General features: G+C 41.5%; 2 protein-coding genes across 3 annotated transcripts; one reads left to right on the top strand and one right to left on the bottom strand.

Annotated features, from left to right (window-relative positions):
* Positions 1-1,191: 1,191 nt before the first annotated feature.
* Positions 1,192-26,365, bottom strand: LOC128890790 (photoreceptor-specific nuclear receptor-like). 2 transcript variants are annotated; one of them, XM_054149644.1, is made up of 10 exons: positions 25,954-26,365; positions 24,792-24,953; positions 19,781-20,240; positions 15,579-15,682; positions 15,099-15,131; positions 10,018-10,132; positions 3,248-3,363; positions 2,753-2,964; positions 2,176-2,470; positions 1,192-1,589 (listed from the first exon to the last, which is right to left on the bottom strand). In XM_054149644.1, the coding sequence occupies exons 2-10, from the start codon at positions 24,910-24,912 to the stop codon at positions 1,351-1,353; spliced, it is 1,695 nt and encodes a 564-aa protein (XP_054005619.1). In that variant the 5' UTR covers positions 24,913-24,953; positions 25,954-26,365; the 3' UTR covers positions 1,192-1,350. The 2 variants fall into 2 exon arrangements, with proteins under 2 accessions (XP_054005619.1, XP_054005620.1); XM_054149645.1 differs by lacking the exon at positions 15,099-15,131.
* Positions 3,555-6,970, top strand: LOC128890786 (centrosomal protein of 78 kDa-like). Its single transcript, XM_054149634.1, has one exon. It carries the CDS (start codon positions 4,787-4,789, stop codon positions 6,935-6,937), a length of 2,151 nt encoding a protein of 716 aa, XP_054005609.1. The 5' UTR covers positions 3,555-4,786; the 3' UTR covers positions 6,938-6,970.
* Positions 26,366-26,442: the final 77 nt, after the last annotated feature.

Here is a 26,442-nt window from a genome sequence, read left to right as displayed (position 1 = left end):
TCATAGCAATTACTCGCACATCGAAAACCTTATTTCAGATCATTTGAGATCACCAACAAGTACGAAAATGAACGAAGAAAACAAATTTAAAGCAATCCCTATTCACTTTTCTCGTATTCTGAAACAAAATTTCGTCGGATCTTCGTACAAATCGTTTCGAGAACACTTGAAACCGAGAAACAAAACGACTTGGTCAACACGTCGAACCTAATGTTCGATAAACATTTGTATAATAAATAAATGTGTGTGTGTATGTATATATATATATATATATATATAATCTATATCCTTACGTTGCAACCGAGTATCTCCCATTCAGTTTAGATACCGTTGAATTGTTAACTAAATACTGTAGATATCGTTTCGTTTACCTTTTCTCGAAGTTTCCATATCGTTAGCCGATCCCAATCTAGCGGCAAAAAGAAATCACCAGACGGGATCGTAAATTCATCAAAGGGTCATGCTTGGGGCTTCATCCTTAGGCCAAACCATACTCGCTACCTCGATCGATCCTCCTCAAATTAATTACTCCTGCGCAATAATTTTTTATTCGTTTCCTTATCTTTCGTTAGTACGCTGGTCTCCTGAGAGTATTTCCATGCCTACGTTGCACTCGAGTTAGTATAACTGTCTTTGCTAAGCGAAGTCTTTCTTATTCTTTTGTACACAATATGTATGTTGAGGGACAGTGTGACAAAGGAATGTCATTTAATCGAGCGATACGACTTTTTCACTCATTGTCAGTGTTCCTCAAACTTTGTCAAACAGTTGCTAGACTCTCTAGAGTAGAGTTGAACTTATTCATTATTTTTTATTTCTTTAATATATTTTATAACTGTTTTTAAAGAAAGGATTCATGTTTAAAAAATGTATCCACAATTTACGTAAGTTCACTGTTTTTAATTTGAAATTGATATACGTTGGTTCGCTAGAGCAATGTACAAAAGTAACTGTGAAATAGATTGCAAAATGGATCGTTTGGTGATTTATTAATAACTATTTCAAAATTAATGTGTTTTTGAATCTCAATTTCTTCTTCAATTTCATTTACTACTAAACAAATGTTTTTTATAAGGCTAAGGTATGAAAAGGATCAGTTTTTCACTATACATACCAGAGTTCACAGACACCAGTTTGAGAAACACTGATATAAACCACGTCCTCTGTAATCCTCGAAAATCGGACAATCAGTTTCGTTCATATTCGAGTTAAACGCATCACAGAATGAACGCGCGAACTTTCAGCGACGTTTCACTTAATTCGTATAATTCGCGATGTGCCACTGTACAAACGCCGATTTCCGGAAACTGATTTCTTCCTCGGTGGTCCCCCGTGGTGCAAAAGTGTTTCTTAATTTTTGTACATATCGCACAAAACTTTCTCCATCGGAGTGTTGCCGATCGTTCTGTGAAAGTATATCAACTCCACCCTCGACGCTGGCACCGTCCTAAGTAACGGCAGCAACAGCAACAGCCTGCCGAATCGAGCTGGACTGGCTGGTTGCTGGGCTCTGGCGTGCTGGCCTAACATCACCTGTGCCTGATCTTGCAGATTCTCTATTTGGCTGGAATCTTTCAAGCCACGGGTTTCTGAAACAGAAATACGAGACGCTGGTCTGGCCAATTCGAAGAAAGTTTGATGTTTCTGTGTGTACCAATACTGTCTAGGACGGTGATCATACATATGTATAATTCTTCAAGGAAACGACTACTTTATCTATTTTCACAATTACGCTTCTCTTTTGATGGATTCATGGGTACAGAAAAATATTGGGTTGTCTGGATAGTCCATGTCGATTTTTGGCAGGTGGTAACAACAAATGAATTCAAATAACATGTAGATGTATGTATCCCTTAAAAGGTTGGAGAGGTTGTATAACAAAATAGTATATACGTATTTCAATGAATGTACGAGTATATATCAAAATTTGAATGTGCCTTTGAGTTTTTCTTAAAATTTTCCACCAACTTCCAGGACAACCTAATATTTTGTTACTTACTTATATATATATATATATATACTTATGTATAATGTACAATCACAAATTAATGAATTAATTTAGTTTAGGTCAAACAACTCATCTTAAATAATAAATGAGTGGAACTGTAGAGTTGTTAGATATCTTCATGTAAAAGTATCGTGTAAAATCCTGTAAAACTTGGTAAAATTACCAACCTGGTCGGAACAAGACAATGGCTTTCATGCAGGCGAACTCCGCAGGATCTACCATGATGGCCTTGTATCTCTGTAGGGTATCGTGCAAATGCCTGACATCCGCTGCCACCTGACTCGGTTTACCCGTCGTTGTCTGCATGTGGATTCCAGAATGTGGATGTGGATGCGGGTGAGGTGACAGAGTCAAAGCAGTCAATTCCGCGGAATTGAAAAGGGCCGAGGATTCGAGTGGCAAGCACCACTGCACAGCGTTCAAAAGGAAAAGCTCGGACCAAGCTTCTTCGAGCAGTATTACCTATTACAGACGGAAACGTTCAATTTGTATCACCTTCTTAAAATACTGAAACTGTTGTTCAAAGTCCTTTCTATTCTCTTCCTTCTTTTATCATTCTCTTTGCATCTTAACATTTTGAAAATCTGTATTGTAGCGACTGTAGTAAGCTTCGATAGCTTTGACACTGTTTGAGTGACTGTTTGAGTGCTGTGACACTGTTTGAAACTGTGTCATTAAAGGTAAGAGATGTTTGAGATTGAAAGAGCATTAACGACGTTGAATTGTTTTTTTTTTTTTTAATACCTGATCTCTGAAGGGCAAACTCGCGAAAGACGGAAGATTTTTCGCCCATTTAACGGCCATAAAGAGAAGCCTCGCGCTAGTTTCGTAGACCGTTTCAGCGCTAGCTGGCGAATACAACGACGGAATCACAGGCGGAAGTTGCGTGCAACCGCTTCTTTGAGGCGTCAATGGTTCCTCGTTAGTCACGTCTATGCTGTCCTCGGATGCATTTCCTATTATAAAGGATTGTCCAACGTGGTATTAAGAAAACATAAACACACACAAGAATGAATGAGGCACGCTAAAATTGAAAAAGAAAAATGGAAATAATTAAAAGTTGTCAAAGGAAAGAGTAACTAAGTCTTCGAGAGTGAATTTGGAGTAAATTAATGTAATTTCACTTAGAATTAGGATGATTTTCATCGTATAGAACAAAAATTACAAATCACAAATATATATTTTCTCCAGTGAATAAATAATAAAAAAGCAACGTACGGATGTTAAATTGATACATACCATCCTCGTTGTCCTGTCGAGGCGGTGTCGGAGGGTTGGCTGAATTTGTTGTCGGTGCAACGGTGGGTAAAGGCAATGGTGTCGTGTATCTCGCCATAGCCAACGACACAGGTGGCCTGAAACATCGTATTTTCCCGTACTTTATTCAGAATTTTAATCAAATGTTCCCCTACCCTATCCTGTTATGCAAATACTTGTGCAAAGACTCTCCATGGTGATTGCATAAAATTCAACAAACTGGAGTCATCATTCCAACGAATTGTGTTCTGAATATTCATACATTTTTTACATACTTGACCTAAATTATATCTTATGAGCAAACTAAAACTGTAAAATAATTGAACTTGTTCTTTGAACATTTTCAACTCTTCAAACGCACTATGTTTTCTATGTACAGACCATTGGCGCGATCAAAGGACAATTCCAAATTTATACGGAGCGCCAGTGAAATCACGAGTTTTAACAATCAAACCGACAAGTCGACCCGCTCGCCGACTCGCGACAACTTTAACTCGTTCATGCGCGAGTTTTGTTTGCATACTTTCAACGTATGCCGCGTAGAAATTTCGTTTTACTAATTTCGGGTAGGTAGATGGACGAGAATAGACCGACGGAAACGAGAGACGAACACGGTTTGCAGTTTTTCAGAAGAATTTTACGCCAAAGTCTTCCAAGGGGGATTTTGTCGAAATTCTTGGGATAAATCGAGAGTACAGATGACGGCGTGTAATATAAAAATTGTGGTTAGTGTACGAACAAGGCAGCAAACACGAAAGTCTGAATATTAGAACGCAAACAGGTAAATTCACTCATTCAATCACTTTATTCCCTTCACCTATATGTCTACAAAATTTCTACAAAAGTTTTTCCTTTAAAAACAAAAATGATCATTTTTAATACTCTGACGGACGGTTGTCTAAAGTAATTCAGCTCAATATGTATTCGCTAATTTTTGTGTGGTTGGTTATGTCTTTATTTGAAGTAATAACAAATGTTCAATAATCAACGAGGTTAGAATTTAACACTCGTTCTTTATTATTTTCTGTTGCTTTCGAACGAGGTAAAATGCATTAAATTGAGTTGGACAATTCTATTGTAAATATAAAGTGTCTATATATATAGATAAACACAGGTTGATCGCTGTACTCTTTTATATATAAAATTTAAATATCGTCTTGTACTCTAACCACTGAATTATTTTGAAATTAGACAAGTACAAGCACAAGTAGATTAGAATTTTCTCTATTTAAATTGAATATTTTCATTCTCGACTTGACTTTTCCTAACTGTAGACACATTCCGTTGTACAAATAACCCATACTTTTAAACTACCCCTCGTTTACGCGAATTCTTGTTATATATTTTAGATTACCAGATCAGGTTAGAAAAATTTATTTTCTAACCCAGAAAAAAAAGTGGTATTCGTCTAAACAACAATTGGTCTAACATTTCGTTACAATAGATATCGTATGGACAGAATAATATCTTTTAATTCTTCGTATCGTTTAGAGAGCAAACATCTAAGCTAAAGCACCGTCCATGATGGGCAATCCACACGAGGACCCAACCGCCCCCTCGGCGAAGAGAGGGATCCAAACCGGCAGAAACTTTGCCACTTCGTACATGGAGCTGTGCAAGCAGCATCGACTGCGTCCACTGCCAGTAATCTGTGTGGCTCTGCCTCACAACTTGGACTTCACCACCGACAGGGTGAAAATGGACGACTGGAATCCGATCTTGAACTCCCTGTCCCTCGATCGTAGCCTGAAATCGATCAGCGTGCGCAGCAGGTACCAGTGTCGCAAGCCACTGGAGGAGATAAATTCCGAGGACAAAGCGAGAACGATGGGCAAAGCGCCCGTAGTGTTGTCTCGCTATCTTCTAGAGTGTTTGTCCCACAGTGTCAGTCAATGCGTCGGGAATTCTGCAGCTCTGACCAGTCTGGAACTGGAAGGCATACCGTTCCCACCAGATTGCTTGGCTGTGCTGTGCGTCGGGTTGTCGCACACTCAGACCTTGCGGTACTTGTCCCTTCAGCGCTGCTACATCGGGGACAGTTCGTGCGAGTTGGTATGTCGCACCGTGGCCGACGTTTCTAGCGTCAGATCGCTGAACCTCAGCTCCTGCGACCTGACCTTCAAATGTGGATCAGCCTTAGCAGCGGCGCTCTCGAGGCAAAAGTTATCCCTCTACCACGACACTTGGAAGCAATCGTTGAGGTACCAGGAGCCGAACATCGAGGCGATGCCAGGATTGCGTCGTCTGACGTTGAACGACAATCCTCAATTGGGCGACACAGCGGCGATCGAGTTGATCGATGCGATACGGGACAGCCTCTGGCTGAAAGCTCTGGACATGCAACGTTGCGGCTTGACCGACAAGATCGCCAATGATCTCCTAGAATTGCTCACTTACAATACAACCTTGATGGTCCTCGACGTCCGACAGAACGCGAACTTGAACGAGGAGCTGGCGAAGGATATAATGAAGAGGCTGGCGCAGAGCAACGTGGACGCAAAGTCTGATTTCAGGTGGCTTGGTTTACCTGAACAGAATCGAAGAGTAGCCTCTGCTGGTGGCAGGAAGAGGACTGAGAATGAAAACAAAACGCTGCCCAGACCACGAAGCGCCATGACGGAGTACGCCAAGAGACCCTACCAGACTCCGTCGAGAAAATCAGCCACTACGACGAACAACAACGTATCGAAAATTAAAGGTAGACCGCATGTTCCACCGTGTAAACTGGTACGGCCTCAGCAGAGGGACCAGGAACAACAACAAATCGGTCAGAACGGTCAGCTGAAGCCTAAAATGTCCCTTCATCTGGACCTCCAGTCTCATATACAATCTGTCATAGGCGAAGGGATGGACACCGCGTGCAACGGGACGTACGAGAACAGTGGTCGGCGTGAAACAGACAGCAGAACCTGTTCGAAAGCTGATACGAGCAAGGTAGACGCGACGACGCAAGTGACGAGCAGCCCGGAAGTCGAGGAACTATTAAGAACTCGCATAATCCAGGTTGAATTGGCGGAGGCCAGAGCAGAACACGATCGCCTCGTAGAGGAAACGAAACGCAGCAGTCTCTTGTTAGCCGTGGAAAAGAATCGCCGCGAGGAGGCCGAGGCGAAGCTGAACGGCATGAGGAACAATCTGACAGAGTTGGAGAACGCTTTGAAGGAGAAAGAGCAGGAAACGAATGGATCCGTGCTGCTTAGCCAGCAGTCTCTCGACGAGATTTGCAGTTCGTTTGATCGTCTTTTAGAGATGCTGGACAGCGTCAACAGGAATCCAAATACCGGCAGAACGGAGTCCACCGAGATGGCGATTGTTCAGGCGGACATAAAGGAACGAGTCGCCTCGGTAATCCGACAAACCAAGTCGGAGAATCTGAGGAGAGGATTCGTCGTGGACGTGGACGAGGACGACTCGATAGGGTACACCGAACCGATCAAGAAGTTGGCCAAATCGGAGAGTGACGTCAGAACGACGTTACCTCCGATATCGACGATGCATTTGGAAAGGAACATAGGGGATAGCCCAGACGTAGGTTCGTCCGCGCTGCCGAACAGAATTCTATGTCACGAAGCGAGAATGGACGCCATGTCTCCCAGAGAGAGAGCCAGAACGCTGTTCAAACAAATTCTTCACGCAGACTCTATGTTCGACTTTTGCAATCACGTGGATTAAATGTTGTCACAGACGGAATGGTTTTTATAGAAAAATACAAGTACTGGGGCTGGAGCGGTGTAACCAAAACCGTGAGAGCTAAAGCGGATAAATAAATTTCCCATGTACAGAGACGAGCAGAACTGAACGGAATTTATGAATTTTCGGGCAAGTATGATGTTTCGAAATCGTAACAGCATATTGCAATTAGTTAAATGAGACCATGTAATTATTTATATTTCCTTTACTGTCTAATTTGAGAGCTCTATATTATACATCTAGATTGAAAATGTGCTCAGTTTCATTCATCGCTGTACAAGTCATTGAAACGTAGATAATACTAAATACTTTTGTATTTCCACCAGCCAACATTGCTATATTTCAATTGATTTTTAACACGACTATTGCAATTTGATTAATGCAATGTGAAACCGCACGAAAATCATGAAAGACTTGCGAGGTCAGTCCACTTTAGCTCTCATGCTCACAAATACTCCGTCGTGTAGAACGTAAACGTGGCGATTGATTAAGAAACAACAGCAATAAAAACGTATATAAAATAATGGTAAGGAAAAGAAAATTTGTTGGTGAAAAAGTCGTTCTTTTCTTTTGTATGCTAGTGGATTAGCAAGAAACATTAACCAAAGGCGAGGTCGATGGATTTTTCTGTGCCCGTTAAACGTATCGCGAATCGATGATTAGACCGAATCATCGAGATAAACTGATTTATATCGTCACATTTTTCTTAAGTGCATTATATTGTAGATGGAATAAACACCCTTTATTCTTTTTAACGAGAATTGTTTCATTCGGATCGCATCGTATACGCGTGACTGTATTTTTTTCACCACGATATATTATTGGCACTGTTTCTCAATGTGTTTCTCCGTTCGATACATTTTCTCCAACATATAGGTCACCGAGGTTTCCAATGAAATCGCGAATAAAACCTTGTTCAACTTATATAACACGGATATTCAATCCAGGTATAGATTTATAATGAATGAACGAGAAAGGACTATAACTTGCTGGTTACAATTGCGTTGTATCATTGTTGATGGACCCAAGTTACGTAAGTACAAAGTAAAACAATCTCACTCGTCGATTGGCTGTCGTAGAAAATGATAAATGACTAAAAATTAACTAAAAATTGTCTGTCGATGTAAAGTGTAGAGTTTTTACTTATTTTTCTACTTGTAATTTGGATCGATAGACTAAATGAAAAGAAAAAACCTGTACCAAGTGTTCTACCACTGCAGCATGTATGATTGCTCGACAAGGTAGGTACATATTATTATCTTCCGTACTAGTCTAATAAATATCGAATGTTCTAATTAATAGGTTTAAGAAAAGAACGAGGTGTGGTTGGTTTGGCTTATACATATAATATATTCTTATACTCGTAGTAATACAAGTCATGAAAAATTCCACGACTTTCTGATCGACCATCTTGGAGATACATATAAGACAAAACAAGAGCCAACATAGATGCGTTGACAATTCTGCTTCGAGTAATTTGTATTTTTACGTTCAGCATCTCATTGTTAGACTCATCGGTAAGTTGAACAAATCCAGAGAAACGATGAAATTTCCACCGATATAATAACAATATTCCTACCCGTTGGATCGAATAATAGCCCAGAACGTTGAAAATGAATAACCTTTTTCGAATACTGGAACAACAATAAACTGTGAAAACCCGCAACGTATAACCATAAAGCCTCCAGAGAATTACTACTTTCCAGAGAGTCTTATTGTTGGTATATCGAACGGTGAGCGACGTTGGCACGCTCGCTGTCGCTTTTAACGTTCACCCCTTGGCGCTCTATGGATTTTCCATTAGTTCCAACCTGAGTGCCCAGTTACCTGAAAAACGGTCAGCTACGGGCTACTAGTCAAAGGTAATTTTTCATGATAGATCACGCTCGGCGTGGCGTGTCGCGAGCGCAACTTGCTCACGACGGCGAAAAGTATGCTGCTGTGCAGCAGAAGATCAAACGTGCCAACAACGTCGTCGGTTCTCTTGCTCTTGCCGTTGTTCCTGGTGAATCGGTGATTATCGATCGCGAGTCCTCGGTGTTACCTTTAATCCCCCCCCCCCCTGCCGTGAGCATCTTGGATCGCTTTGAAATTCACCACGGTTCTTGTACCGCACGTCTAAATAGACGCAGCGGGACGCTCTGGGCGAAAATAATATCCAGCCCGCTGCTCTAGGAAGTGGAGCAAGGTTCTTGGGCGCTGAACGGCTGCTGCTGCTTTGCTACTTTGCGAGCTTTGATTAAGGGTTCTTGAACAATCGCGATTACGGTCACTAATATTAGACTACGGTGGGTAATAGCAATTCGTGCGACAGTTTATTGGGAAAATGTAGAAGCCTTGATAGACCATCTCTGAACAAGTGTAATATGATGGCTATGGATGATACTAAAATGATGGAGATTTGTCAGAAAGAGCGCAACAACTTGGGGCCACGGACCGTAATTGCATAGCCAAAGACGCGTGAATAAAGCTTATTTGCCCGACACCCTCGCTAATATTCTTTCCACGAAGCGTACGTTAAGTGTAATATAATAAATATACATATGCAGAAATTCAGAAAAAAATATTTGCAATAATCTATCTCGCGCGCCGGACTTGGTGAAGAAAGCATGCAGCTACGAAAACACGGGTAAGCCAGGACGATCAGCTTACGGCTACGAGTAAAACCAAGTTGCCATGTTATTTTGAACAGTGACCCTGCAACCCTCTGAATATAATTATGCAATACTATTTTTATAGTTGGTAAGTGCATGGTGATTTTTTTAGACTTGACATTTAGCGGAAGAAAAGTGTTGTTCATGTGAGATTAAACGGAAATAACTAGAGTAGTTTTAAAAGATTCATTCGATCGTTGAATTATTTCTTGAAACCTGTATTAGTTTTATTTATATATGCACATATTTGAAAGCCTGACAATGAGTGGTGAAATCTGTCTCAAGGGAGGAATTCGGAAGCATATGAAAATACCTAAACACTGTTTATTTACTATTATAGTGTTAGGTCTGTAATAATAGTAATAAATTATTGAATAAATTCCATCAAATGGTTTGAAAATCACTCACCCAAAAACACCGACAGCCACTGCAGCTTCCCGAAGCGCGCGTTCCTGGTCCATCTCGACGAGAGCCTCTGGTCTGATGGTGGCAGTGTTCCTGGGTTGCCGTTCATTCTGCACGGCTACAACAGAAGCACACACCTACGATGTAACGTCGATAACAGGCGTTAATTGCAGCCATGAATTAATTACACGCTGGTAAATTAACGCGAACCACTCCCGTGTACGTGTACCGTCTCGCGCACGTCCTATTACTATTCACAGTACATAATGTCTTTCATAATTTGTGCACGTGAACGCGACCAACGACAGCCTCTTAGTAATTACATATCGGTCCGTTAAGAATCGAATAGGCAGCCTACTTTTCTCAAAAACTGAACAAACTGATCGCTTTTGACAAAGGAAAAATCAATTTGAAGAAAGTTTCACTTACATTTAGGTTTCTTTCGAAGAAACGAAGAAAAGTTGGGTGGGCAACACGTCAAGTATCGAAAAGGGAGATTGACAATTATTGATAGTCGTAAACAATCAATGTAATTCGGTTGAAAAAAGATTCGGGTGTCGGGAATGGTTCCGAGGAAACAAAACGTTTGGTCGAGACAATGGACGACGAAAGAAGCTTGCGACATTCGTTTAAGGAACATTCTCCGATAATAGATTTATTATTGGATTGAATATCCGTCCCAAGGGGAGTTTCTTGGTTATTGAAATATTAATGGAACGACTTGATTCGAAAAGTCTTGCCCGATTAATCGGGAAACAAACGACTGGCCAGGGGCCGCCCTCTCGTCAAACTCACGTAACGCTGCGTTATATCACGGCAGCGCGCAGTGGGCTGCGACTGACAAGCGTGAATTTAACAGACGTGCAGGAATCAGCAGCGTTTATTGTTTGTATATATATTGCCGTTCGGTAACTCCCATTCGGCTGACAGCTATCCTCTACTGGAATAACCTCATGTACTATGGATCTCGAGAACGCTTTTTTCTTCATTTCCCTCGTTTGGAGCAGCACGTGACTGCTTTGATAGCGGTGGTCACGGTACCGTCGACAAATATTGACAACTGACATCGGAGATTTTTACAGACAATTAAATGACACAACACAATGTTTTCCAAGATAAATTATTGATAGTACTGTAGGAATTTAGAGATGGGGTGTAGCTCTTGGTCAGGAATGTTATGTAAATGGCACTTCAATGTTAAACATTATATCTACATTATGTGTTTAAATGAGTACTTACGGGAAAGAAGTTGCAATGTTTTTGGTTTGTTGTCGCCTTTCATTGCAGATGAAAAGTAATAATAAGCTGTATTCAGTTTTTCCTATTTATTATATCCTAGAGTTTAAAATGATGAATGATGATAGAACAGATTCTGATTTTCTTCGAATCTTAAGACCCGATCTCACAATGTCTGGTTGGTCCTAGTCTACCTCAAAGTTAAACAATCCCCAACAGAGCCAACCAAAAGCGCTTAAAACAACCTTACACAAGGGATGTAATCTGAAATCACCTTCGACTTTTCGTCAAAGTTACATCGCGAGAAACGTTTCGCGATTCGTCCAGCCGTGTTCCCAAAGGACAGAGAGCCCGTGACGTCAGCCGCGCGTTAATGGCGCCGCGATTAGGGCACTCAGTGGTGTGTAACGGCGAGCAAAATTTTTTCCAGCTTCCCTTTTAGCGCGGCACGGGTGCACAGTAATTTCGTAATAATAAAAAGCGTGCCGGCTCGCTTTACCTCCGTCGTGCTGCCTGCTGAGCGGTTTAATAGGATCCTCCTACTTCGTCAAGCCTTTGGCGTCGTCGGCGTCCTCTCCCTTCCTCCAACGGTTTTCTTCCCTTCTTTCGCTCGCTCACTTTTTCTCCCGCTTAACCCCGCCGCCAGGAAAGATAAACGCCCTTCTGCAGTTCCCTCCATTGCGTCCCCGGGAAAAATTCTTCTTCCCCGCGTTACGCGCGCTTTCCCTTTTGTCTTTTTAACTCTTCAGTCCGGTTATTTTCACACAGCCCGTCTCCTCCTTTCGATACTCTTTTTTTTTTTTTTTTTTTTTATCGCTTCACTTTGTGCATCCTTTCTTTAACGCGAGCGACGCAATTAACGTGCCGTCGCCGTCGATGGTAAGATTGTTAGGGGTACGCGTGAACTTTCAGGCCAGTTCACGGGAACCGTTCACGTAGCGGTGCTCTAAAACCGTGGCAGTCGCTGCTTCGTTAAATCCAGGGACTCTTGGCGAATCGACCGATTATACGCATTTTATGCACCGGTGGTGGTTAAATTAATACGGACGCGAGGAAATTTTTTTTTAAGATGAGATTTTTATTCTTTACATTAAAACTACCACGACCGGTCAAATGACTGTTTTCACATTTTTTTTATACAGTTTTTATGCCCAACATATGAATTATGCAAAATTGTTTGATGCATTATTCGATCTAGGTCCACGTAAAATATTGTTGAATGTCATTAAAAGAAAGTGTGTTTAAAATCACAGTAGAAATAGTTACAAGTGAACGTTGTTAGTGTCAAGTACGTTGTAGGTTATTGATATTTTTGAGGTGGTTTTACGAAACAATGGATATATCTCGGTCTACGTGTCTCCAAAGGAGTATATTGTGCACTAGAGGGTTAAAAGTAAAGTACCGTGCCAAGAGGATGTTTCCTAACGAATTCTCCAAAATAACAATCGTTAATACTCCTCGTTCGATAGATGGACACTTTTAGCCAGTCATCCGAACCCTTCCCATCCTTTTCATGTATACGTCGGCGTCGTCCAGTTTCACACCAGGAGAGATAAACGGCCTTTCACAGATCGTTTCATTCTCATTTGCGTGAAGCTCACCGTGGGAGGTCCGGCTCCCTTTCTTCACTTTGTGTCTTTTTTTTTTCGACTTAGCGTTATGACACAATTTACGTATGGACAGGCACTCCCTCTCTGTCCTACGTCGGATTCCGTGTTATCCTGTACGTGCGTACGTCCCTTCGGCGAAAGGACGAGCGACGGACAACCGACCAGCAAATTTTTACATGCAGAGAGATCGGGTGCACGTTGCATACGTTTATTTCCCCCAATTAACCCTTCGGGGGTTCGTCGAGGGCCACGCGACCGTCGCTAACGATCGCGGTGTTTACGACGCCGAGCGTCGTTTCGCCCGCCGCGCCGCGGCGAACCGCACATCACGCTTCCAACGAAACGCCGAATCTGTGCGGTTACTTTGTGCCCCGCCGATCTGGGTACCCGATTTCGGTTAAACACACCCAACGACTATAGTAATTCTACACGAAACACTCGCGTGTAACGTAGCTGTTCCGTAGAACCAGGTTTGGAAGTTTATTTATCGCCATTTTCGGTAGAATTGGGAACAGGGATGTCACACTTTATGGGAAAACATATAGAAATGGTTCAACGCGTTTCTCAACTTTTTGTTTTATAGAGTTAATCGACTTGTCCAATGAACGGCTCATTTGTAGAAATGACGAATGCATACTAGATAATTCATGAAATTATAACTGTCGTTAACTGTCGTTAACTGTGGACCAATTTTGTTCAAATCCGAAGCAGATGTTGATATGGAAATATAGAACTCGAATACATATAAAGTTTCGTTTAAAGCCGTTTGAAGAAAACTGCAATTGTTAGCCCAACATAGCAACCGTTCGATCGAAGATGCTCTATTTAAATATCCCTTTGGATTCCTTTCGCAAAAAGCTGCAATCTCCGTGCGATACGAATCACGTTGTCAAAGAAGTTGGCGTAGTTTCGTCGTCTTGGAACCTAACTCACGATCCTCGGGAATCTAATTCCCCGGGAACAGTCGACGTTCCACGGAGACACCGTTGGCGTCGTTTCGGTCGTCAAGGGATCCGGGATCCAATTGGAAGTATTTCTTCTTACGACGTCAAGTTCGGCAATAAGAAAGTTGACGTGCCCCGGGAGGAGTTTTCGCGAGATGGGAATCGGACAGAGGAAAATAAAGAGGGGAAACTGAGGGGGGAAATGCTCTTTTGGCTTGGCAGGTGCGCCCACGAGTTGGCTCGAGAGGCATTAAGAGTTGAATCGAAGGCTGCCGCCACCAAAGCAGACTTCCTCCCGTACCAATCACTCTGCCTTTATCCAGTTATTTATGTCGCGAACGTAAAGGACCCTCGCTCGAGTTCCGTTCTCCTTGGCCGCGGGGGACGCCGAGCGTTGATTGATTCCTACAATGCGGATTTACCTGTGAAACCGGGTAATCGAATCTATCGATAACCGGTGTTCCGGGGACAATGTTTTCCGCGATAGCTGAAATGGATATCTTTCTCTTTCGCGAGCGCCGGAACGAAAATAATCCTTTTTCGAGTTGGCCAATGTGGCTACTAGAGATTTGGTCCAACGCGACGTGTATACACGTCGAACGCAATTTACTCGTTAACTATATGTATAATGTCTCTAATAACGAATAAAACAATATCGTCGACTGTTGACAGCACCTTCAACCTAAAATATCAAAGTGAATGCCTTGCATATTGCTCGCAGAAAGAAAAGAACTCGACCCACAGAGTTAAGCGATCAAATCATTTTGTTAGAGTGAAACAATAACGAACGATGATAGCGAAGCTTGGATCGACCGAGCAACTAGCTATTTTTCAACCAGCTATTTTATAGAAAGAAGAAACTTTGATGGAATTGTAAATACTTTAGTTGAGTGATTTAAACGAGTCAATTATTATTGGAATAACACAGTTCCGTTTTGTTTGCTGTAAGTAACGATGAATAATTATGTAGCCAGAACATTGGACAAATTGTCCAAGTCTGTTTGAGTAAGTACCTAATTCTCTTGACTGTAGTTTTTAATCATGTTCGAGGTAAGAAGAATCATATAATTATTGCGAATTCGCTTTTCAATTCGTGGGCACTATTTTTCAAAATAAGGAAATATCTTTCCTTTTTTATTATTTATGGCATGAAATTGAGCAAATAATAAATACGACAGATATCGCTTTTAGCTGTCCAATTTCAGTTTTATATGTACATTGAAAAAGTCCTCAAATCATCCTAAACTTTATTCATTTTATAAATCCACTTAAGAAGAAATTGTTTTATGCTCACCGTATGGTATCCATGAAGTGGAAAAGACATGTTCTTTAAAACGTAAAAAAAGAAAAAATTGTTTCCATTTAGAACAAGCTTCTTCGATTGGTAAAATATATATTCGGTACAAGTATTATGAAAATTGAATGTAATTCATCCTGATTTTGTTCCAAACTTGCAAACTGATTCTAGTTTTCGCCGTTCATGCTCCCACAGTGTTCGTATATGGGAACATTTCGAACAACTTGATCGTTCCAAACGTTCATCTTACAATAACTTACGTATTCACCTTAAATAATAAAAGTTTTCTTTTCCGCACTAATATAACTCAAATAAAAGTCGTCCTGAATATCCCGAGCTCCATCGCAATTTGTTCACTTTTAAGTGCCCACTTGAAACATTCCTTTCGGACCAGTAAATAACGCAGAGTAGGTAAACGAAAGGAAAAAGCAATCATCGCGCAGAAATAATTCAATTCGATTCAATTATATTACTCACCGTCCTTATTCATTCCCATCTGCATACATTTCTTCAAACGACAGGCCTGACACTGATTTCGGTGAGCTTTGTCTACGACGCATCTTCCAGTACCGGCTTGACATCTGAACATACAATTTTTCCAAACATATAAGACGATTCGGATACTAAAAAACGTTCGTAGCACATGACCCCTTTGATAACACCGTATGAAATCAATGACTCGTAATAATTGCAGATAAATTGTCCAAATATATTTCAGATTCAATCCTTGTGATCATAATAAATGGCACCAGATGGTTCTTGACAGATGAACTTGGACAATTATTCAGTCATAACAGAAGAATTTGTTGACGAATATAATTAAGAGTGCAGTCAATTTGTTTATATAGAGAATGCTCAACGAGAATTGTACGTAAAATATAAATACATTACAACTTAAACGAAAGAAGTATCTTTATGAAATTTATAAACGTTTCATTCCTAGTCACCTATGTTACAGATAAAACACGATCAAATCTGCTTTCGAATAAGAAAGCGTCAACGATCCTAGCCATTGTGTAATGGCAGAGCATCGACGAGTAAAATCGAGTAAGAAAGTTCTCGTTCCCTGTCGGAATCGATCGATCGTTGACGATGATGTTTCACCGACGATGGCCGTAACTTGGCGGCTGTTGTCCCTTTCGGAAAGGCGACGAATTTCGAGCGCACTTGCCGGAAATCCTGGCTGCGCACTCAGGAGTTGGCGTTAAATTCGATTACTTTCATTGTTGGGCTAACCCGGTTATCCCTTCGAGCTGACGATCGTAAAGCTGCGACCGCTCGAGGTCACGTACTTGTTCTTATCCCTCTTAATTTCATCCAATCCCGCGGCAACCTCGTGGTACATACTTGGTTTCTCGGGGGCTTACAGCTACTTTCTCATCCTCATTCTCGCGCTCCCTCGAGACGGGCTCCGATCGACAGTTATTGACCACCTGAGACAGTTAGGAAAGTCAAAGAAGCTCGAAAAATGGGTGTGCGTATGAGTTAAGTTAAACCGACATTATTGTTCTAATAATAACAATACAGCATCATACCAACCAAATTGTAATGTCGAAACAATCGATGTACCCGAATCGCGAAAACGACTCGAAAATGCACCGCATAAACGACAAATAAAGAGTTGACTGCTCCAAGTTTTGTCGTGCAGGTCGAGTGGCAAAAAAAGGATGGCCAGAGTCGTAATTCCTGGGGAATAGCCCGGGGCTCGATCGGCCGGCGCGACGCGACGCGACGCGACGCGACGCGACGGTGCGGTCGATCGATTCCCAGGGCTCCGTTAGCACGATTTTAACTAACGTCACTCACAAGGAGGCGGCTCGATCCAGCAGCGCGACGAAAGGACGCCACCGTCCTGAAACTATCTTGTCCCGAGGCGGTAGTGTACGAACGGCACCGAAGGGTGGCTTGGCGTGCTGTCGCGCCAGCAGGGTTTCTCTCGCAAATTGATTTGCGTTCACACCCCAGCGAACCTCCGCGACGCTGCCAGGCCCCCGTCGGGGTCTCCAACGTGCAGCACGGGGGGATACATCACCCTCGGCCTCCTACCCATTCACCCTTCAGAACCACATCATACATTTATTTACGCATCTCTCTATTCTTCGGCTGGGCCCACCATTGTTTGCTTCATCGAGTTACCGGAAGCATGTGCTGCATGTTATCACGCCCGCCGATCTCAGGTCTGGATGATTCGATGACTTAACCCCGACCACGATCAACGACGTGGCTACCTACGATTAATGGGTGGGTCCAGTCGAGAGGGAAGTGCACTACTGGGAATATTTGTTGCACCACCGCAGTGAGTATTATACATATTTAATGTTTATGGTTCTAGTAGCTAAATGGTCGGTGAATTGGTTGGTTTTCGACTTTATTTTAATCTAATTTGTCAAAGAGTCAAGGAATCGAATAGAATAACTGAAATTTAGTTGACAAATTAAGTCTCGCTGCCATTCACTGCCACTCACTGCCACTCAGGCCACTGACTGAGATATATATACATGATAAAAAAATTATAAATATTCGTATAACTCGGTATCAGGTTCATTTCAATTATTATGTAAACAGAGAATTTCTATCTTCACTTTAGAAGGAACAACAGAGATCAATTTTAAATAACACCAATTTTAAGTACAAGAATACAAAGTGAATCATAATAGCCTAGAAAGCAACAGTACTTGGCACGCCACCGTATATAAAATCACGACTACGCGAAAATCATTTCTAAGCACTAGACATTTTCGGAGCAGGTTGCGACTCATATGGTCCACACTCAGAATAAAGCTTTGCCATCGATGGATCTATTTAAAAAAAAAAAAAAAACTATTACGGCGAAAAAGGTCGATTCATTGCGTGCAAAATTCAAGTGTGGTCCAATGGGAGTTTGTGCGAACTCTCGATACAATCTGGAGCATGCACAATGTACTTAATTGCATCTAACCGATCCGTGAAGTTGGACTTTAATCCGACGATTATGGTCGATGCGCTGCCGCGGCGCATCACGTCGGGACGCATCTGTCGCGGTCCGTTCCCCTCTGCGTGTAATTGGTTATCTGTGCGAAGGCTCTTCACTCTTTACCGCATTACAGCCACTCGAGGAGAGGTGGTGGTAAAGAATATATATATAAAAAAAAAAAAAAAAAAACCGCCACGACGAGATACGATCCGACTCGCGACGATCGAAAACGACGCGAGGGTCATCATCAGTCTCTGCGCTCGAGTAATTTCTATGTCGATCAAATCAAATGGAAAACGGATTAGACGGATTCCGTAAGATCTTTAATTTTTCCAAGATGGATAATGCATATACACAAATTTGGTAAGAATAATGTAATAATAGTGATAAATATTAGTGACTGACTATTATTATAAGTAAAATCATAGACACAAGAAGAGTTTCTGATTTAACACAAAAAAAAAACCATGAATCATTGATCTCATTGATACACAAAGAGAATCCATTAAAATGAATAAATATATAACAATATAGACTACCGACTAGAAACCAGAAAAAATGCATCGAATGGAAACAATTAAGAAGATAGCGTCAGCGTAATAACTGTGGCTGTATAGTTGAAACACTTATATTCAGCGATGTTTGGATTCCGGTCACCCGTTCAAAACGGCTACAGGACCAGCATTTATTTTTCAAAGAACAGGCGCAGGGGTTAATAGTTTGTACATCGTGTCGTGTATTTCCCCGACAGGCTTAACGCGCACATCTACGAGCGCGCGTTATCGATAGTCACGTACGTAGTCAAAGGGATGCACGCACACGTACGCCAGTAGCTCGTATGGTGGTCCCGTGTAAAACGGATCGAGCGTATCAGACAGCGATTCCGAGTTGAGAGGGATCCGATGGAGATGGATGGCCGTTCCCAGGGGATGGTAATAGTACGCCGTTATACACGGAGCCAGTGCGGCGCGGCGCAGCGGGTTAGGTGGATAGGTCCTCCACGGTTCAACATTATGCCGTTACGCATTGTTGGCTGGTATTACGATGAGCCCACTCGACTTGGACCACATGGCGCCACTGGCTGGCCAGTTTGACATTAAACGCCATAAGAGGATCCGCTGACTAATTTCGATCTGATAGCAGGCGAGATCGGAGTCCATTGCGGTGATTGTCCAAACAAACATTTCCACGGAGCCAATGAGAGCTTAATCCTTTCGCGCATGTAAATGTATGGACAGAGTTGTTCTAGCCAAATCGAGTACGAATGCATAGCCTTAACCGTTTGGCCTACAACGACGAGTGAGACTCGTGATAAGTAATTTGGCCGATAAACAATAACCACGAGTTTGACTAGCGATACTTTGTTCGGACTTGTTACCTTCCTCTTTACTATATTTACTGTATACTATACCAATCGGGAGATAGCGCATAGGTCAAGGGGTTAATTGTCGTTTATACTTTCAATTATCATTATTATCGTGTCGAAGATATCAAGTCTTGGTTTTTTCTTGCATGTCTAAAATGTATTTTCTCTTATAAATCACAGCTTACTTAGAAATTGTATGTATCTAGCAAGAATGATTACTCGTGTTTTAATAATTGAAAACAGTGGCAACAGTGTCCTATATCAGAATTCCTGTATGACTCGGGCTAAAAACGGAGGCACATCGAACTCCAATATTCTAATATTATAACTAAAAATCTTAAGAATTTTCCACCAACTCACCTGTATATCAACTTTCGTCTGACGCTTCGTTTGAAGAAGCCGCTGCATCCGTTGCAGGCCAGGATTCCATAGTGTTTCCCAGAGCTGGTGTCACCGCAAACCACGCATATCAAACCGAGGCTGCGCGGTGGTTTGCTGCCATGTTGCGGCTGCTGTTGCTGTTGCTGTTGTTGTTGCTGTTGCTGTTGTTGTTGCTGGTGCTGGTGCTGGTGCTGGTGCTGGTGCTGGTGCTGTTGCTGCTGGACTTGTCCCAGCAAATGTGGGTGGCCGTTTCCGAGCGCAGTTAAGTACGGTGACCTCGCGAGCGGGAAATCCGTTGGTATCCCTCTGCAAAGAGGCACTGGACACTCCTGAACCGACCTCGAGGCGTAAGGATCGTGACTCGAGGTCGATCCTGTCGCTCCTAAGGGACTGTAGCGTTCTGGTAAGCCTGGGGAGATTACGCTGCTCTCTCCCGAGTCTGAAAATAAATGATTCTTCTGTTAGGTTTCCTCGACTGGCTCACGGCACTTGAATTTTTATTATGAAATTACACGATATTATTATTTCCGAATGTAGTTAAGCAGCATTCGGTGCCTGCGGTACGTTATATATGTAGATAAATTTAAATATTATTTGTTACTTTATCATTGTTATTCCTTTAAAATAATATTGTTATTATGAAGCATGTGTTTTGAATTGTACGGTAAATTATATTTATTCTTCAGAAATATCTACTTTTTTTCCAATAATTTCATTCTTCATTGCAACTACAGTTGCCAACGAATGCAACAACAATATCAGTGAGTATTTTTTCGTTACCGCGTACTATTTATTATTATACATATATTAACGTTCAATATTTCCCTGATCGAACTTGATTCATCCTATTCGATCAGGTGGCAGTTACGTCCCACTAATCCCAGAAATCTCTTCCATGGGTTCGTGCGACCAACCCCAAACAGTACACGCCACCTTCTCCACCCTTAATTGATTCTCACGAGGAGGGGGTCGAAAGGACACGGCGATAGAACATAAAGTATTTGCAACAGAAGAATTTACGAGGCAATTGGCAATTTGCTGCTGTTCCTAAAATTTCTGATCAATTTAATTACCGATCCATCGTTAAAGTGATTATCGATATTGTTTCCAGTTATTATTGATTGTGCCACAAAAATCACTGCTGGATCAGAGGAATAAGCGATGATTGTTACTAGAAATAGAATTTATGATTATACGATATGTACAACTAGTGATGACTAATAACGATGACACTCAGCATTGCAACAAACCTGACGTAATTCTATGTGAATCTGATTATTTAATTATGTTCCGTTTATGAAGAAAATAAAAGTGTATGTAATAATTTTATTCGAATGTTACAAAATTCTATATTCTATACTTACAGCATAAATGTGTTATAATCAAAATATTCAATAATTCATGACGTGGAAACCAAAAATTTGAACTGAGAACAAAATTCAAATATTCGGATTTCTGACGAAAATCACTGCTCGATTCGCTATGGTTTTTGTCCCTAAGAGACGAGCGGTTTCTTTTCCGCATCCCTTAAGGCTTACTGGCTGAATAGCGAGGGCAAACAGTATTTACATCAAGAAATGAGTTCGTAAAAAGCACAGAAGGTAAAGAAGATCCGACATACATATTAATATGTTTTCGAAAGGGAATAGAAGCCAGACAAAAGTGAGAAGATTTTGCCATGGGGGAATACTAAGCGATATTTTCTTTGATTTCTTTCTGAAGTATTCTCAACTTGTTATTTCAGTGAAGTGCTTTAATTGCTGGATTTATTTAGAGTATTTCATGCTTTTAGTAAACGTCAAAAGCTTTGGATGAAACCGTTCAAAATATTCGTTATGTTCCGAACTGAACATTTTTTATACTCCTCTTATCTTTTGGTGCATGTTTCTTTCTGTCTATCTCTCTTTCTGTATTTTCCCATGAACACCAAATATTTATTTTTATAAATAGCTTCGTGAAAATCCTACAAAGGTAATCTATAGCTATTAAATACGAATTTTTACACAAGTAGACACAATGTTAACCGCGATATGAAATTATCGAATAGACAGTTTTTAACTGTGGTGCAGTTAATTGGAAAATAAATTGCATCGACACAGTTCCTTGGGTCACCGATATTAATTGGAAAATGGAAATGCAAAGAGATCGGAGACCGGCGAACATCTGCGTGATCAACGAAATGTGATTTCGCTTCTCCACTCAGATTTATTAGTCACGCTGCCAACCCCGACGAGGCGCGAGATCTCCGTGGAATCGTATTTGTCGACTGCCTCGCACCCGATCGAAAACTCGTTCCGGTCTCGTTAATGCCGCGGGGTCAGATAGGATCCGTTCGAATTACCATGCGAATCGACAACAGGTCGATATCGGGTTAGGGTCCCTCTCCTAACCCACTGCAAAATGATTTAACTGTGCCCTAGTCTGTCGAGTTATTTAAAACTACCCCATTGCGAGAAATTGCGACCACACTTGAAATCAATCAGAGAAAATAGAATCGACCAAAGGAATATTCCAAAATTGACATTCGAGTTAAAAGTTTGTATTATTGGCAGTTTTCCAAGCATTTATTGTATCATGTGAAATGCTTGAAAGGAATTCAATTCTCTGTAGTTGTGTTAAAGAAACATTTTGGGCAGCCGGGAACCTGGCAGCCCGAAAACAGACAATCTACAGGGTTCAAAGAAAATTGTGATTTTAAATTCTCCTTTAATTTCTGTTGGTATTACTTTTGTTTACGTTTTATCTTAAATATGAAATGAACAGTATTCGACTCGATTAATGAACTTTAATATACATATATTACCTATACAGTCCTCTTGATTGAGGGACGATATAGCCATAAAATTAAATACCGAAATTCCTCAAAGGTACTTGAAGAGGAATAAAAGGTAAAAAATATTATTCTGTCTATGAAAGTGTAACAGTAGCACACTTTCAAAATTCACAAACTGCACGTTACTACATTCGACTCGATAAGAATTTCAGACACGTTGTCAACCCAGCTTCAAAGTGCTAATTACGTGCCATACGATGACTTTATTGCATCAAACCCTGGAGATGCCGTAATCGTAATCAATGATCATGCCTACCGAGCACGTTCGATACATCGACCGGCACGCATAATCCAGCTACACGGTAAAGAATTCAATCGTATCGTTTCGTCGTTACAGTCACAAGGGATGAACTGGAGGCGATTATATTAATGCAACTCACGTAACGTCCTAAGCGTGCCGGCTTTTCGATCTCGTTAACACCCTAATCCCGACGAACGCGCACAGAGAGCCACAATTTGCGACATGTGAAATCTATCCTCAAAATGACGACGAATTATGCGACCATTTTCTCGCGAAACTTGCAATCATTTCTGAATTAGAAACAGATTTTCGTTTTTCACCTACGATTTCGTGCAAAATTTGTTCGAGGATCTATTCAAATCGCTCTCGAATTATTTGCCTAAATATAGATATTTTGTAATGAGATTGTAAGTGGAAGTGCGGGCTATGTAACCCTTCGGGGAGCATTGGAATAAATATGATACATACACTATTTTCTATTAGTTTTTGCACAAAGAATCGCCCCTTTCTCGATTGTGACACGACTACAGGGCTACCCTGTGTAGATGACAATCGACATCGTTGACCATAAAGTTTCCAAATAGTCTCACCGTGCCTATCCACGTACACGACGACATTACGCCATTAGAGTAATCAAATCTCGGGCGGAAGCTCGCGAAATGCCACGAGTGCCAGGGGTTAAACGAGAAGAGAAAAATTATGCGGCCGTATGGTGACCAGGGGCGACGGTTTCCTCGTACAAAACGCGAGCTATACGCGTCGCGCGAGCGTACGAGTGTACACAACGAGCGCGAAACCAGGGGCGTCAAATTTCATTAGCATATCAATGGTGCCGGAAGGCGAGGCGCCACCTGCGCCCCTGTATTATGGGATCATCGTGGAACCATGGTGGGGCTGGGCGGAATGACGACCAGCAAAGGGGACTCGTCGTGGAAGCTCGAAGAAAAAAGAGATTTCGTACATACTGGCTACCGCTTTGGTCACACCCTCCTCTACCATGCGACTAATTGTTACCGCATTAAGGAGATACGTTGATTCCGCGGTTCTCTGGGATTGCTTCTTCTATCGAACTGATTCATTCTCCTTTACAAACATCTGTTCTGATTGTTTTTGATGGCCGAATGTTGATCGAGTCTCGAACAATATCAACAGTTACACATTGATTCGGGGAACGAGTAACAAGTTGGTTCTCGAGTGGTAGATTAAATAATCAATGACACACTCACATATACCATTTCAACTGTATCGTCACTTTTATATTGTATAACGAAACAATGTTGGTTATCCATGTGGGTGTTAAACTGTTCCCTTGCTATACAGGTAAAAGTTTCAAGGTTGTGTTTTGCTTACGTAAGGCTGATCAAAGTGGCAGCTATCGCGATCGTTGATTCGACGGGTGAACTTGCTCTACGTATCGAAGATGAAAGAATCATTTTTCTCAGTGAAAGTTTATAAAACATCATTCTTAAATATCTTGACCGAGGTAAAATGGATCCCATAATATTTCATTGAAATGCAACGTTCACTTTATGCGAGTTTACATTTTTCATTTAACTTGCACGAAAATCATGCTACATTCTTTGGCTCACTCCAGATCTGATTACTCTAATGGCGTAATTTCGTTGGCCGCGTTGCACCCTCTTTTTCCACTTACCACCCTAGAACCACGGCTCGCATAAAAGTACGTCGGGGGTAGATTTACGTGCAGTCTGTCTCCTCGTACATGAGTTAAAGTCGGATATTTACGAACGAGCCGGCGTGGCCGCGGGTGCGGCGGTATACTCGCCAATCTGTTTCCGTTTATACAAGATTGGATTCGTAAACATTTTTTAACACAGGAATTTAGTGTAACTCGATTCATCGGAATTACTTTACTCGTTTCAATTTGGAGTAGCGATTTGTTGATACTAACTCACCATGTCGAATACTTAGAGGGCTAGTAGGACTCCTTGGGTGTTCCGATTGTGTTTCGTTCTGCTGTTGTTGATGTTGATGTTGGTGTTCCTCTGAGGATGCAATCGACGTTGCTCCGTTCATGGTGCGTCGATAAGCATTCCTCGTAAAAACAAGACAATCAACTGTAACATGGTTCGATCCATAAGCGTTACTACATATGTGGTATTATATATATCGTTGATGTAATAACAAGTACTAAATCTCAAGAATTTTTCTCACAGACAATACTTTATTCTATCATGTTAATAAGTATTATATTTTAGATCATTTTTAATGCTCCAACATTTTCATGAAAATAGCAATACTTAAAGGAAGAACGGAACAAGACATTTGGATAGTTTTATTTATTTTATTATGTATAAAGATTAGTCTTCCATTCGTACTGTTGAGAACAACAAACACATGACAAGTCTATAGTTTTTTTATATGCTCTATACCAGCACTAAAGACACGTGCCTGAAGTATTTATATGTATATGTATATGCATATTTACTACATTTATAGAGAAATTAACTTTTTTTTTTTTTTATCAAGTTTTGACATGCAAACATAAACACAGTGGAGACCAAGTGATAAATATGTAAAATAACATCAAAGATTTGGAAACTAACAAGTATCGCGCGTCAGGATAGCTTCGTAAAAATTACTTGATGACATTAAACTATATTAAGTGAAAAACACTATTTTAATACGCTACGATAAATATGTCGTAAGTTGTGGGCAGAGACAATGGCATGGTAAACAAGACACCTTTTACCAACTAGAAATATTTGATTGAATCAGATATTACACACTCAAGGTTTCTAGTTGAATAATTCTCCACGACTAGCACTTGACATATACATGTACACCTATATTTCTTATCGCAACAATAAAATACAGAATAAGATGAAAAGATCTGATGGAGAAATACTAAACAATGTCTTGTTTGAAGGAGAATTTACTTTGCTCGAGTCACTCACGCAGCATCACTCGTGACCCTGTCATCAAGAACACTTTTCCTAATGGAAATGAAACGTCACACTTGCAAAGGATACAGACACACCAGAAAATAGACCGGAGTCGATTCTATCCTCAGAGTGTCACACTAGTCTTAAATCTAAATTTCGAGAATTCTCTCACCTGACGAAGCTCCAAGAAGATCACTCGCGTAACACTCGCGCACACCAATAGTCCAAATTGTCCAAAGTCACCTTGGTACTCTTTTCTCGCACAAACTCTGAAGCAGGAAGCATTCCACGAGCCTGTTCCTCGAGAGTCTCACTAATTGTAAGTTTCGCGGCCCGATCTAACGCGCGAAAACTGTTCTATGGCCCGACTGGCGTCGTTTCAAGGATCAACTCCGAAACTCAGACCTTCCGAAGGACTCTGAACGCGTCAGGGTGGCCGTGGTGTCCAACGACGACGGATGACGTCTCGAAGTCGGCGTCTAGACGAGGGATCGAGGTTGGCCCGACGCGAACGTTCCCGTGTCGAGGTAGACGGCGTCGTTCGCGGATGGCAGACCGTTGTCCCGACGCCGAGCGTCCCGCGGGCAAACGGGCCACCGATTGGTCCGTTGGCACTTTTGAAGGCGGGATCAGGAGGCAACGCCGGAAAAACAACAAAAAC

The sequence above is a fragment of the Hylaeus anthracinus genome, unplaced genomic scaffold, assembly GCF_026225885.1.
Source record: "Hylaeus anthracinus isolate JK02 unplaced genomic scaffold, UHH_iyHylAnth1.0_haploid 12001, whole genome shotgun sequence".
Lineage (NCBI taxonomy): Eukaryota > Metazoa > Arthropoda > Insecta > Hymenoptera > Colletidae > Hylaeus > Hylaeus anthracinus.
The sequence above is the reverse complement of the archived record's forward strand: the minus strand, read 5'-3'. Positions and strand labels throughout refer to the sequence as shown.